The 15086-nt window shown below is 46.3% G+C and overlaps 1 protein-coding gene across 1 annotated transcript in view; it reads right to left on the bottom strand.

Annotated features, from left to right (window-relative positions):
* Positions 1-7777, bottom strand: part of VANGL1 (VANGL planar cell polarity protein 1) — a gene marked incomplete at its 5' end in the record, with an annotated part of 32199 nt that extends 24422 nt beyond the window's left edge. Inside the window, 3 exons of the mRNA XM_080362647.1 lie at positions 2157-2764; positions 5818-5944; positions 7695-7777. Coding sequence (XP_080218773.1) covers positions 2157-2764; positions 5818-5944; positions 7695-7777 — 818 coding nt within the window. The remainder of the gene's footprint in view (positions 1-2156; positions 2765-5817; positions 5945-7694) is intronic.
* Positions 7778-15086: the final 7309 nt, after the last annotated feature.

Below are 15086 nucleotides of genomic sequence, written 5' to 3' on the forward strand. Positions count from 1 at the left end.
GCTTGCCAACAAATTAGAAGTTATTACTTTTTCATACATCTCAGATTTCATCCTAGGCTTTACAACTCTTCGCTGCCCTTGCATCACTCAAGTCATTTCAAAACCTACATGCAAAGAGAAAATTGGAAAAAACCACCATTTCTAACACATGTGCACTGATTCTCGAGCAAATTCTTTGCCTCCGATGGCAAGGTTACTTACATGGTTAAAGTCAGGTAGGCAGATGTCTGCAGGCGTAGGATCTTAAATCCTCTGAACACAAACCCACAATCTAGCACCAAGCAACCTGCAAACTCTCTCAAACCAAACCTACTATATAGACTGGGTGTATATAGGTATATACATACATGTACTAAGTGTTCTGTGTGGAATTCACTTATGAGAGAACTACCCCGGCAAATGTCAAAGCACAAAGCTGTGGCACAGGGGAACTCTTTGGTAGTCATCTCTCCACCCCCCTAGTCTTAAATGCTCCACTGGATCTGTCATGTACTACAGAGGTAGTTTTAAGTTTAAAAAAAATGTTTCACAAGAAAAACAGCAGAGATTATTTCATTTTTCAAACCCTGAAGGTGGCACTTCATTAAATCAAGGGGAACACTTCCATTACAGCAGGCTTCTCTTTCACATTTTACAGAGAAGGAATATAATAGGAGTCCAGACCTACTTCACCCAAAAGGCCTTGAGTTCTTCCAGTAAGCCAGAAACAACATCCAGCAGTCAACTCCCAGACTTGAGCTTCACCCACTAAATCTGCTTCAAAGCAATTCCACTGCTAAGCTAATGACTGCAGGAGACTGTTCCTACAGCAACTTGAACCAGAAGACATTAATCTCTCCATCTGCAATAGATACGCATGCCATAGGGGTCTGGACAGGATAAGCGGAACAGATGTTTAAGTGCATGTACAGTCTGAGGAATCATCTTCAGAGCTCAGCTGCTAGCTTAACAGAGCACAGGAACGAAGAGATTTCTAGAGAGCCTCACAGGACACAGAAACTAAGGAGACTGAGACAACTGCCCTTTCTTGCACCTTTGCTGAAGGAAGCATTAACCCCAGGAGGCAGGTGGAAGCAGGAACGCATAGATCATACCTACAGACACTACACAACTCTCAAACACTTCTAGATACATCTGACCCAGCAAACTGATCCATACCTATGAAAAAGAGAGCAACATGCTACAAAAACAAACCAGAAACAGCATAGCAAGTACCGCCAAACAAACACCTACATGTGCCCCAGCATTCAATTAAAAAATATTCCTTCTAAATGCCTGAAGTGCTGGGAGGTTTTGGCTGCATCAAGGCAGCTGCTTCAGCAGGACTAAATGCTATTTCCCTCAGGGCAACACAAAACTGTGGAAAACCACTGATCCTGGAAACAAGGGAGGAGTCCTCAGTCACTGGCAGCAGCCTTCAGATCCCACAGTGTAGCTACATGGCTAAGCCCTTCAAGGTAGGCCCAGCCTGTCTCAGCAACGGGCTCCAGAGCACAAACACATGAGCACAAGCACCTCAACTGGCCGCAAAAGTTGGACATAGGATCCAAACAACAGTGCTCCATCCGACCATGTTCACTGAGGTTCCTCACATGACTCTTGGCTGTGCAGGCCAATGGGGACACACGGACATTTTCAGCAGCACATTAGGTTGCTGAACGCTTCCTCATACCGGGCCAGTCGCTTCTCCCTTCAGACATTGCCACGTGGGCTGGCCTGCTGTCAGCTGGCTCCAAGGAGCGATGCTCTGCATGGCCTGAAGAGCTGCTCTCAAATTGACATCGGGCCCCTACAGCCAAAGAGCACAAAGCCAGCCCCAGCCACACAAGGAGGCCTCTACCCTTTCCTCCAGCAAGAAGAATGGGCAAGAAGCCCAGAGGATGATCTTAAGGACCAGACTTAGACCAATGACCAGCTTCAAGTTGCGCCATAAGCTCTTTTCATTTACAGAAAGGCACAGGACCCTTCCGAAGCAGGGACAACCCCTCCCACAGTTGCAGAAGGGAAGAGTTTGGTAACTCTGGAGAGACTCTAAGTCTCCCTTGCGGGAGGATTCAGCGACCAGTGACATCACATTTACAAAAGCACTTGATGCTTCACCTCAGAGCATTGTCACGTTTATCTGCACCACTGGACTTCAAAGGGCTCATACCTACCTTAAGTGCCCCAAGCTGTAGTATCGTGACTCCCCGTCGGTTGACCGAACTACTTTGACAGTGAACATGGGCTGCAGCTGCCGCAGCTCCAGAAGCACGATGGCCAGGTAGTGAATGAAGAGCAGAGCATCCACCAGAGACACCGCGTACTGCACTATTCCTTGGTAGTTGGTGTCCTTCGAGTCCAAGATGCGAACGCCGTAAAAGAGCCAGTAGGAAAACACAAACAGGAATATGAGGACCAACAGAAGGGCCCGAAACACAAACACCCTTGGTAAATCTGCCTTAGGCTGGCGGAAGAACAAAGCCCAGGTCCCAATCAGAAGAATGAGGAGTTTAAACGCCACAGAGATGAACAGTCCCTCACAGACAGTACCACATGGCTCCAGATCATCCCGCCACAGGATCTGGGGTAACAGAATGAAGGCGATGGGGGTAAGGAAGACAAGGAGTCCGAGAACAGCTGCCACGGTTAAGCCCAGGTAACGTTTGCAGTCCAACCCAACGCTGTCCTCCAGATCCTTACTGATACGGGCAATGTCCTCCTGGGAAATACTGTGTTCAGAGGTGCCTGTGATTGCTGTTGTGGTCTCACCCCAGTTGTCATCCTGAGGGAAGAAGAAATAAAAATAATATTTAAACAATTAGGTTATTCCTTCCAGGTCTTCTATTTTTCTTTCCTGGAAAAAGACTGCTACAGTAGACTTAAGTTCCAGAAAAAATATATATAGCAATCTTCAATACATTGAATAATCAACCATGAAAATTAATAAAGGTTTGGAGACAACAGCAACTTGTCCAAACCAGTGATTATAAACATTAGGTATTAAAAGCCTGTAACTGTAGAGCAGGTAGCTCAACTTGCTATGCCACTCGCTGTACCCCAGAGGTTCCTCTTCCAGCACACTTAATGAGTAATATCACATAACTGTTGGAAACTGCAGTAATCAACAGTTCCCATGTGCAGGGCAAGGACTAGCACCCTTCTAGCCCACAAATTCCACAGTGCAAGTACACCATAGAAGCACCTGGAAGGGAAGCTTTCATTGCAGTGTTTCAAGCCAGTTATTGTTACACAATCAACAACATGTTCACGCATTTTTTCCATCTGTCGCAGAAGTAACCGCACTTCCAGCAAGTTCCTCCACTTTGTTTTCTTTTGTCCTCCTTTACAGTAGCACTGCCCTCAATAGTTGACACATTCTAATAGAAGTTTAGTTAAACCAACAAATCACTGGTGGTCAAAGTGGATATTTTCAGGTATGGGGCTTTAAATTTAGAGGATCCTGGACTACCAAGTAGCTCTGGTACAGTCAGAACATTGTCAGAAGCTACCCAGCCACAAAGAAGCTTACCTGAAACACACTTGTCACTGTGGCAGTTGCACTCTTTCCCCCTCTGAGAACTGCTGTGGCAGTTGTACATCCCCCTCTCCTTCAATGGGGCAGTTAATGGCTCTTTTGTGGGACCCTGAGTCGGTTAGCCAGGGTCTTTAGCAGAGGAGGAGCTTCTGGAATGCCCACAGCCAGATCTGATCAGACTACAAAACTGGGTTCCCGCCAAAGATTCCCTCTGTGTGATCTTCGGGTCTGTGCCGGAGTCCTCCCCTTAGGCAGGAACACCATCTAAGGAAACTTTCTGAGACAGGGAGTGCCTCACCACCTCGTTTGGGTGAGTGATAATCTACTGTAGTCCTTGCCGACCAGGCAAGTGTAGTCCTTGCCGAATCAGGTGAGTGCAGTATCTGGGGCAGAGGGCTCTGGCTTTGTTTCTTGTGAGTGCGTGCATGCACATAGTGGATCCTCATTATTCTCGTTTGCTGCACGTCAATAATCTCCTCAACTGATATCTGAACCTTTATCTTATGTTATCAGAGGGATAACTAATTGTATAAACCCTGTTCTGGTCGGTTCCTTAGCTGTACTTTTCCAGCCAGAATGAAGTCTGTTTTGGAACTTGTTTTGTCCCCTAAAACTGACTTTGAGGTCCCTCTGTGACAGCCATATAGTCAAGCTTCAGATTACGTTACATTTTTCTGAAAGTCTCATCTCTTCCTTAGTTTATACCAGAGGACTTCTGCAAGCTAGTTCTCCCATCCCACGATGCCTCCAACTGATCCTTCCCAGTGCTGGCATGGCCAAAGAGTTACACTGACATGTATGGATTTGACTCACAGCTGCTGGTGCAGTGACTCATACACATGAAGGCTCCCGCTGCTTCCCACAAATACACACCAAGGAGCAGCACAGCGTGTGCTGTGTTGCTTGGCACCTGACACCTTTGTCGCTGCGACGCTCATTCAGAAGCGCACGTTTTGCTCTTCCTCCTGCCCTCCCGAGTGTATGTTCCTGCAGCCTGTGTCACTAATAGGATTTACACCTTCCTAAGGACTCCTGCAGCCACACATGCTGATCAAAGCATTTTGTTCTTAAGAAACAGACATAGTTTTAGACCTTTACTCGCTTCCTTAACAGAATTAGAGGAAAGAGTCTCCAAGAATCTTTGGGAAAGGAATAGACAGGGACAGCACGACTACTTTGAACAACTCCAGGGATTCAACTTCTAATGTACTCCAAGACATGAATACCGCCCATGCCTAGAGCAGTAGGGTTTTGAGACAGACCAGCCACAGTCAGCATAAGGAATTAATACGAGGTTTTTTTTGAGTCACTTCTCACCAAAACAGAGGCCTCAGAAGAGATATCTGCATTGTAGTATGTCCTGAAAGGCAGCATAATCCTATCACATTTCCCTCTTTGCTAGTGTCTCCAGTAAAGCAACCTAACCATTTCAACTATTTTATGTTTATGCACAAAACAGCTCTGCATAGTTTCCTCCATTTGATGGACTGAGAAACTGTGCAGAAGAGAGAAGGGACAGAAACACCATAGCAGCTTAAGACTACAGCCCAGAAGACAACAGGCAACCCTAGTCCCAGCCTACCCCTTATAACACGTCTTCCCACTTTAAGTGGCACAAGCAAAAAACTGTGCAATTATATATGGTTAAGTCTAAATCCAGCCCAGGAGGCACTGAAACATCCTGCACTCTATGTCTTGCAACAACATCCATCCTTTGAAAATGAATATGCACCTTCACATCAACTGCCAAAGCAGAGAGAGTACTGGATCCATCCTAGGTGCAATCTAAAGTCAGCGTTATTTCATTCTTTATTTAGCCCAGTGTTAATATACCAGCTTTCACCAAGTTCACCCTCCTTCCAAGCTATTTAACATTAATTTTACATTTCTTGCCTCCCTTTCCTACTGGGATACTGGTCCTAATGTGTTTTACATGATTACCCAGAGCAAGTCCTGCTTAAAAACTAAAGTGCACATACAGGTGAAAGGGCTGACCTGAAAAAACGCACAGTGAGATGATGGAAACAAGATGTTTCTATAGAGCTTGGCAGATGACACTCTGGAGACAAAGGCAAATTAGTGCCTCAGGAGTAGTCACATCAGCACTGGTGCTGTCAAAAATAATGCTCTCGGAAAAAGACAAAACTGATTGAGACCTTGGCTTTATGCACGAATAAAGGACAGCTACGATTCTTTACTAACAGCACATGAGCAACATTTTTTCTCCTACTGACATGTAGGTAAGTCATATGCTCTATTCCAGAAACCACACTCCACATTTCCATTCATTCCCTCCTTACCTGGCCCTCCTCTGCCCGAGAGGCGTCATTCCCAAGCAGCGGCTCTGCAGGAGGTGTCTGGATAGTGACGGACTTCTCAGACCGACTGCCATCTTTGCTTCGCGGTGATTTGTGCCTGTCCCGACTCCTTTTCCAAACAGAGCAAGAGAACAATGTTACCGGACAGTTTCTGGAGCAAGGCCTGGAACCTGCTACACCTCTGCCTGCAGCAGGTGCCCTGAGCATTAGGCTGCAGTCGTGCTTGCCCATGTCTTGATCAGTATTTGTCAACTGGTGACAAAAAAGCTTTGGAACTGGTAGAAAGGGACCTTGCCCAGAGCAGCCTACAACCTGGTGGCTGGCACAGTCTACCTCCTCAGTAATCATAGAGCAAAGGGGACAGGGGTACATCTCTGCCACCTCAGCTTCTCTCAAAACAGCTTCTGCCAGTCCTGCACGTGAAAGGGAAGCTCGCATTCTCCAAACTGGTAACTCCATTTGATATAAACTCATCTACACAGCTCCCCACCTGCAACAAATGTCTCACAGGGACACAGGGAATTAATCAACACAGCTTTAGGTCCTGCAACATGGAGTCTTGTCAACTAGGACTTTAACATTGCAGTACAACTGGTGAAGCCTATTTCCACTGGTTAATAATCCCCAGTCAACCTTTTACAAAGAGAGCAGGAACATCAAGGGTACCAGGGTAGCGCTGCCTTCCAGAGTACTGTTGTTAGACCTCATGGCTTCTCACCTGAGAACATCTCAAGATGAGCAAAGCCCCACCCAATCTGCGCACCAATATTTTCCTCACTCTTCCTGCCTGCACAGAAAAGCAGCCTTTGCACCAGAGACACTCACTGTGCTCGTGGACCAGCCTAAAGCTCAGGAGCATCCAGTGTCCCAGCTCTGCTCTCTCCAGTGCACCTCTCTTGGAATTACCAAAGCCCAAAGGTCTCATTGAATGAGACTTTTTCCTGTTCACAGGAAGAGGCTCTAGAACTTTTTAATGTTGTTTTGAGAACTTTGAAGGCTTTTTTCCACACTGTATTTTAAGTTTCAAGGGGCAACCCATGTTGGAGGCTAGGGGTGTTAAAGAAGGGAGAAAAGGCAAGCAAGAGATGGTTTACTCAACAACTGGACTGCAAGCAAAGAGACTTCATTTCCTAGAAGAATTCTTTTTCCAGCCACATAGGATAACTGCTTCTGAAATGCAGTTATTTTGAACCAGCTCAGTTCTAAGCTGTGAAGACTTTAATTAGCACACATTCTGCATGTAAAACTAATGATGATGCGGGAAAAAAAAAGGATAACATTTCCAAGTAATTGGAAGTTTTAGAGCAAGATCATTTTTGAGGATGCTGAACTACCACAACAGAGAGAACTTGCTATTCAAGTTCAGAAGAGCCTGACTTCTAATCCAATCAATGCTGATAAAAGACTTCTTGTGGACTTCAGTACCACTAAAATTCTATTAAAAAAAATCCCAACACACCAGCAACAGAGTAGCCAGGAGGGCAGTGGGGAGAGATAGGAAACATCATTGTTACACAATAAAGAAATGGCATCAGCAGAAGAGAAAGCAACTGGCAATTATCAGTTTAGAAAGTCTGACACATCTTCTCCCCAGAGACCCTACTCATTATTTGCTTATGCTGGCACTTTCTCAATCTTTCTGGCCATACATGACCCCAGAGTGCATCCAACAGGTTGAACATCATTAAATTAGCAGCATTATTGCTTCCAGTCTCCTCACTGGGTTCCTCATGAGGACTCTATGCACGTATCATCTCCAGAGCTGTGGCCCCGCCGCTTCCGTCCCGGTTTACAGTTATTTTCCACTAGGCATGTCTTAACTTAGAACAGCAAATAGTTAAAAATAAGCATTTCCTTACCCTTGTCTGTGGGCTTTTTTGGAGTGACCTGAGTAGTGGGAGTATCCCGAATATGTTGATTCTGTATCCATTGCAGCAGACATCTGCACGGAAGAGGCACAGATGTTCCTTAGCAGATGAGTTCCTGGTGCTCCCGAGGTGGAGTCTGTGGTAAAAGTGCTTTCCTGGGTACTCTTTGCTTCCCCGTCATCAGTGAGGCCTGGTCCTCAGGGAGCGAGTGAGCTTCATTTACAAGGCATCCGACCACAGGGGAGGGAAGGGAGGGTGCTTGGCTCCTCACGATCGACCTAAGGAAAGAAAAATGGGCATGGAAGTGCACTCTAAGCAAAGCAAAACAGCATTCCTACTGCGGCAATTCCCTCATCCCAGCTACATGTCACAACTCATGTACTGTGCCCAATCCGCAAGCCCATCCTGGCCAATATCTCTCCAGTTCAGAGAAATATACGCATTTGTAGAGCTTTAAATAAGCTGATAACATATCTCTGTTTTGCCAAGACTAGCCCTTTCATCTAAAAATCCAGAAGACTGTGTAAGTCATCACCTGGAAGAGACAGTGACTTGGAGAAGGCTCAGCAGCTTAGATACAGAAACTCACCCCCAGAAGAAGTACCAGGCTCAACTTCCATACCCACATCTCTTCACCTGTGTAGCACAGAGCCCAAATACCCCCAGATTCAGAACAGCAGCATTGTAGCCTATAAACAGGGGCAAGGGGTGGGGGGGCAAGGGTGCCTTTCATAAGAGAAAATGCAGGAGAGGATCAGACCACCATGTCTGAACCTGCTTTGTTTTCACAACTGCAAGGTGTGCCCATTTCACAAGCATTAGTTACTATACAATCAATGGCACTACGAGCACCTCCCTTTCTTTATAACCTTTGCCTCCAGAAGCTAATTTGGGCCTTGAAGAACTGAATTTTGTTAAAAATTATAACTATATATACACATGCTAATAACACTGAGGAGAGCTGATTAGAGATCATACCTAGCTTATATGGGCCAACACTTCTTACAACGTAGTTCCATTTGGAACAGAAGCTTATGTCTCATCAGTAAAGAGCAGAAGAGGGTCAGTTTTCTGGAACAACAGCAGGGCAACATCAGAACAATTCCTAAGAGTGACATGTCAAAACCCCTGAACCCTGAGGGGAAGAAGGGTGGATGTCAACCCCCTTATCCATACCCACATCCTGCGTTAGGTGGGAAGAAAAATGGAAACAATGGGAGTTTGTTACCCATTTGGGAAAACACATGCAGCTGGTGAAGACGTGCAGATGGAGGGTTGCAGCTAAGGTACCTTGGCACAGCCCAGAGCTTGGCACAAAGGAGCAGCCTCACATGCCTCCTGCCAATGCTGGTGGAATGGAGGGCCACAGCCATGCCATACTTTCAGAGCAGGCAAAAGATCACTTTAAAATTAAATTAGATCCCTCCGTTATTTTCTGCTCACAGCGGTTTTCAAAGCTGTTAGCAATAAACCACTGCTTTCCGCCTTCTCCCTCCCCAAACACAGAGGGACAACAACAGAAGTCATGCTTTGTACTAGTCCAACTATTCTTTCCAACTGTAAGATTCCTCCGTTAACACCTCCAGAAAAGCCTGTAAGCAAGCAGAGAGCTCTACCACATGCAAGCCATGCCAAAGAACAGAGCCTCTTCCCCACAGGGTTCCTTGGCTGGCGGTGCAATCTGCGACGACGTGAAGCAGTGTTCCCGCTGCACGGGGAGCTGTAGGTATTTGCACAACACTTGGGCTAGCCGGGGCTCTTGGAAGGGAGAAGGCAGGGGGAGACCTTTAGTGTACATGTATCCCCTGGCTTTAAGGCCATATCGTGCCTTGAGAAAGCTCCTTAAAGGCAGCAGAGAATCTGGGAAGGACAAGTAAGGATGGGAAAGAAAGGCCTGGTTTTGGGAGGGGAGGAAATAGGAAGTATTTAAGCATATCAAAGCATAAAGCCAAGGCACGGCACAGTTTGGAAACTGCACCATTACTGTAGCAGGAATAAAAATCCCCCAGCCTAAAACACATGATGTTAACACTCATCAGCTTCTTTGACTTGCACAGAGCCTGCAACTTATGGCTCCAGCAATAGGCTGGGACTCATTAAACCTGGTTTTTACCCCTGCCCTGCTAGGCAACCTTGGAAAAAATCCTTCCTCTGTGTCTGTCCTTTACCAATAAATGGCGGTGAGGCCACCACTGCCTTGTCTTCAAAAAGCACTATGATACCAATAGAGATGACTACACAGGACCTTACTAAAACTAGGCATTACAAAACAGAAACACCCTCAGTTGTAGGAAAGGTGATAACAAGGCTTGAATCACTGACTGTTTGTGACACTACTAGAGTCTCTTTGAGAACAACCACTGTCTTCACAAACACATACCACCACGTGTTACAGAACAGGGAAAGCAAGGAGAGCTGTTGGCATACATCAGTAAGAGCTACACATTTTTCTTAAGCTTCTAGAAAGTATCAACTCCTAGCCTTCTCCTTGAACCACGAACAAGATTCGCAACCCCCAACCCAACTCCTAGATAGAAGAAGCAGAGCTGAGACAGGGACAGGGAGCAGAGCCCTCCCATTCCCAGCAGCACAGGGTCACACTTCCCTGGAAACGTCAGAGAACGTTTCAGCAGGTAGACAGAGGCTGCTGTGGAAACGCACGGGCTGCCTAGACAGGAACTGTGAGCAAGCAGTGTCCATCTGATGGTGGGAGAATGTGGCAGCGCTGGGCATCAGGCACAGAGAGCAGACTTGTGGGAGGATCAATGCAGGAACATCAGGGCAGGCTGGGTCATGCCAACTTTCGTTTTCTGTGTAAACAAGAGCAACGGTTTTGACGCAGCCCTGTGAAAAGTCAACAAGAAGGGCCTCAAAAAACGTTAAACCTCTTGGATTGTTGTCAAAAGCAATAAGATGAGGTCGGGGACTCTGCACCACCTCGTGACCCCAGCTGCAAGATACACTGGTGGCTAAACAGATCTTCCTGCCAAGGTGGCTGCTGGGAATAAAATACTTCTTCCCAACTTCAGCTGGAAAAAGCAGAAGCTTTGGTGCTCAACGGAGGCAGATCTTCAGCAAGGTTTCCTAGATTTGGTCAACAAAGGACAGCCTGGGCTGCTAGCCAGACACCACTCCCAGTCTGAGCAGGATGAGATGAAGAAACCAAGGAGGGAGGAGCACCATCCAAACACACGCTCCTCATAGCCAAGCCAAGCAGGTTACCTACCTCCTGGTCTGTTTTACAGCAGAAAGGGGATCAGCCTCACCCCAGAAAAGCTTTGGGAACTACCAGGGAAGAGTCAGAGAGAGGACCAAAAAAAATAACACGCTAAACTACATTTCCAGGTTGGAGATCTTTCAATGGCATAGACAGACGTCAGCCCTGGATTAGCCACCACCTCAATAGTGCACACCACTAGAGCCTAAGTAAAGGTATTGAAGACAAGCTGTATGTGTGTCCTATGTAGCACAACCATATCCAAGCTAAGCACAGTACTTACACACCTCCACTACTAAACCACTATTGATGATTCTTATCATACCCCTCTGGGCAAGGACAACTGCTGCCTGAAGAAGCAGCCCCATCATTTGGGGCCTCATCCCTCCACAAACAAGTGTGAATGGAGGGCCCAATTTAGCCAATTGAAACGGCTTCACAAAAGATCATTACATCTTGCAGGATGCCACTGAAGGCATGCTCTGTTTGCAGAGCTGCTGGCCCTGTCTGAAAGAAAGCTCCTCTGGCCTGAGGGTACAGTTGTATTTCAGCACTGACAAGAAAGCTGGTTTAAGTAGCTTCCACCTCCACACCACGGTTCACCACTCTCGGTTGTGTCAACACAATTCTCAGGCAAGCAAACAGCACCGCTGAAAAACAAAACAAAACAAAAAATCCCTTTTCTCCCCCTCGCCACGCTTTTGTCTTGGATCCTTTCCGCGACCTAGTTCACAGCGCAGCCCCAAACAGCAAAACCAACAGCAGTGCAAGTGAAGGGCTGGAGGGAAGACGGGGATGTCTCCTCCGCTCCAACCAGGGCACTGTGTCACTGCACACCCAGCACTTCGCTCCCAGCAGGGCCAGCACTCTCACTGTGCCTTTCCCATAGCATCCTTCTGTCATCAACAAGCACGTACTAGATGGGAAACAACGCTAAGGATACTCCAAAGGAAATTTTGGGACTCTATTCTGGCAGTAGAGATGGCTGCATCCTGAATGACAGTGGAGAAATATAGCTATCCCTGAGTACTGCAGAGATCACTGTAATTACAGTTTCCACGCAGCTACACAACTCATTGTAACTCCCTCTTTTCATAGGCTCATAAATCTCCAAAAAGAGTTCTTTTGAATAACTATTTTCCATGCTGGGAGCCCAGTCCCATTTCCAGTGAAGTTTGCTTTGTGATCATCTTCAAGGGAGCGTAGTTTGGCTCCCAGCCCAAGGGAAATTTAAAAGAGCAAGTTACATCTTTAAATCAAAGACGGCAAACGCAAACAAGAACGCTCTTTTACATCCCATGCTTTCCCAATGGATTTTCCCCTGTTAAGTCGAGGCAAATAACTCCAAAGCTGCTCAGCTTTGAAATCCTTGTCTGTACCATTTCAATCTTACCTTTTTTAAAGCTCACAATCAGAGATGATTTACCAGTCGGTTCATGAAGTTACATATATTTGGGAGTGCCATATGGAGCACGAGCAGCCACAAGTGTCCGCGAGGACGTGGGCACGTTCGGCTCCACACGTCATCAGCCTCGCTTGTTAAACAGCACCAGCTGTCTATAGGGTAACGGATGCCCACGAGCCATCGCGCCAAGAAAGCTTTTTTTCCTTCATTCAGTGAAACGAAGAGCTTTACAAATTAAACATGCAGAACCCCAAGAGCTAAGCTATGGGATAGCGTATGGGTTCAAGAGTGAAAATAATTAAAAGGTGGCTAAGCAATGAGGAAGCCTTCCGACGCTGGCATTAACTTGGCTGCATGGTAGGGCTACAGCGTATTCCTATTATTCACTTCAGAAAAAACTGCAAGCAAGTTGCGTAACTTGCTATGTTTGACTGCATGTATAGTAAGACCTATGAGCAATGCCACAGGAACCTTCTGCTTTTGAATTTCCTGAGCAGGCCCCGATCCAGCCATTTGATCTGTACGCACAGAAGCCCGCCCATGCTAATCTACTCACAGAGCCAAGGATTTCAGTTTTAATGACCAATGAGCTTTTGGAAACAAGTTTGTTCCAAAAGCTTTCTATTTATTTTTGCATGTCATTAAATAATGTTAATTTTGGCCTTGAACGTACGCGTAAACCCGGACTTTTACTCTACAGCAGTGGCTCTTGATTTGCAAGCCCCTCATTCTAAACAAACATTCAGTACTCAGCAAATTCAAGCCTTTTAGCAATAGGTTCTCTTTCCTTTTGCTTCTCAGAGGCTTCCTGGAAAGATTTCATAGGTCCCTGGGAATTTCCAGCCCTTAGGCTGAAAACCATTAGTCCATGACAGGGATGTTTCAAAAAGAAGAGTCACTTGGTTAAATGAGGCAATCCACCTGCATGTTTAATCATAACATGTGACAACACAGGTCTGAAAAGACAGCAAGGCTGTTCCAATTGACAGCAGAAATGCCCGGCCACAACCACCAGCCAAGCAAGCAGTGTTTCCAAAAGGGAAGCCCCAGCTTCTTGCCTCCCAATTACACAGCTGGAAGTTGGGAAGTTTTGCACATGGGACTAATCAGTGAAGCACCTCCCTGGAGGATCTCCATTACCCAGGCCAAAAACCTGCACTGTCCAAGTTTCTGAAGCACAACCCGCACTCAAGTCTGTAGTGTAAATTACACCTCAGCTGTCATCTTGTCAGACTGGTGAAATCTCGCGATTCCTTGCTCATACATCTCTCCTGTGTTGCTAGACCTTCAAGTGCCTCTCTCAACCCCAGAGCCACACAACACGGTAGAAGGTACTGTGGTCTCACCCTCATGATACTAGAGCACCTTGGACCATGCACAGGACTGCAGTTTGCCATACTGCCATATAAAGCCCTACAGCCTTATGGAAACAAACGGGATCCTTCAGACTCTGCCTATACAAGGAGGTAGTACCTGTAACTTTATTTTCAAAGTTTCCTTTCAGCCATAGCATCTAGATACTGAGATAGCATTAAAAGCTATAAATTACAGAATGTTTCTCTGCTGAATGTGCACCCCCTTCTTTAGGATACTGCACGTCTTCCTGCATTTTCTATTAGAAGTTAAAAAGAAAAGCAAGTCTACAGACCCTGATCAAATCCCCAGTACACAACACAGTGGGACTCCACACTATGGAGTCTCCTGTCTCGCTCCACTTGCTCAATCCTGTACAAAGGCAACGCCATCCTGACCTTGCAAGGAGAAAGGGAAAGGGTGTTAACCCCTGAGGAAATAACCACTGTGTTTTTAATTTGACCTATTTCAGATAATACTGAAGTAAAGGCTAAAGACAAATTAAAAGCAAGCATGAGAGTTTTCACAAGGGTTCATTTTGTCCCTCTGACAACTTCCCCAGTGGCAGTACCAGATATGGAGGAGCACGACACCGTTCCACACCAGCAGAACTGGACATCACAGTTCCCCTCTCTGGTCTCTACACTGCACAACATGCCCTATAGCAGCAAAGCCACATTTCTGATACTACTCTTCACTTGTTTGTCAGAGATGGGGTTTGAAGGAAGGCCAGCTACCACAACAATACAACACGCAGTTTTCTTAGGACAACTACAGTCATCTTGGTAGCATTTTGCTAGTGGAGTATTCCAGTCTCCCGGTAACAGTAAGCCCTCCCTAGGTACACAAATCCATAAGATAAGGGCCACTAAGAACCTTGCCACTGCTCTGCAAAGGCCAGCAGCAGATGCAGGGAGCTGCTGGCCCATGACCATGGGCAGTCAGATGCTCGCCTGGGTGGTTTCAACACAGGCTGGAATCCCTTCAAAATTTCATCTCCTAGGGAGCACTCTTAAGGGATGCTTTCTGTAAGACCCTATTCATCATTTATTTTCAAAATTAACAAGTTAAACGATCACAGAGCCAACTCTGGTCCCATAGCCACAGCCAGCTACCTAGCCAAACCCCAGAGGAGGAAAAGAGCCAAGCGCAGTCAAAATGAAACTCTTCAAAGACTGTAAAGCATTGCTGAAGCTCTATTTCCCACAACTCCCCTCCTCAAAGTCAGGATGCCCTGGTGATGGGCTCACAAGAAATGTTATCACAGAATACACTCAGCATCATCCTAATTTGCTCTGCCAGCCAGTGTAACTGATTTCTTAACTCTTTCTCTCTGCAGTGCTCTTGTGGTCAAGTCCATATTGACAAACCCAGGGCCAAAAAACCCCACTGCTTCAAACTGCCACAG

The sequence above is a fragment of the Nesoenas mayeri genome, assembly GCF_963082525.1.
Source record: "Nesoenas mayeri genome assembly, chromosome: 1".
Taxonomy (NCBI): Eukaryota; Metazoa; Chordata; class Aves; order Columbiformes; family Columbidae; genus Nesoenas; species Nesoenas mayeri.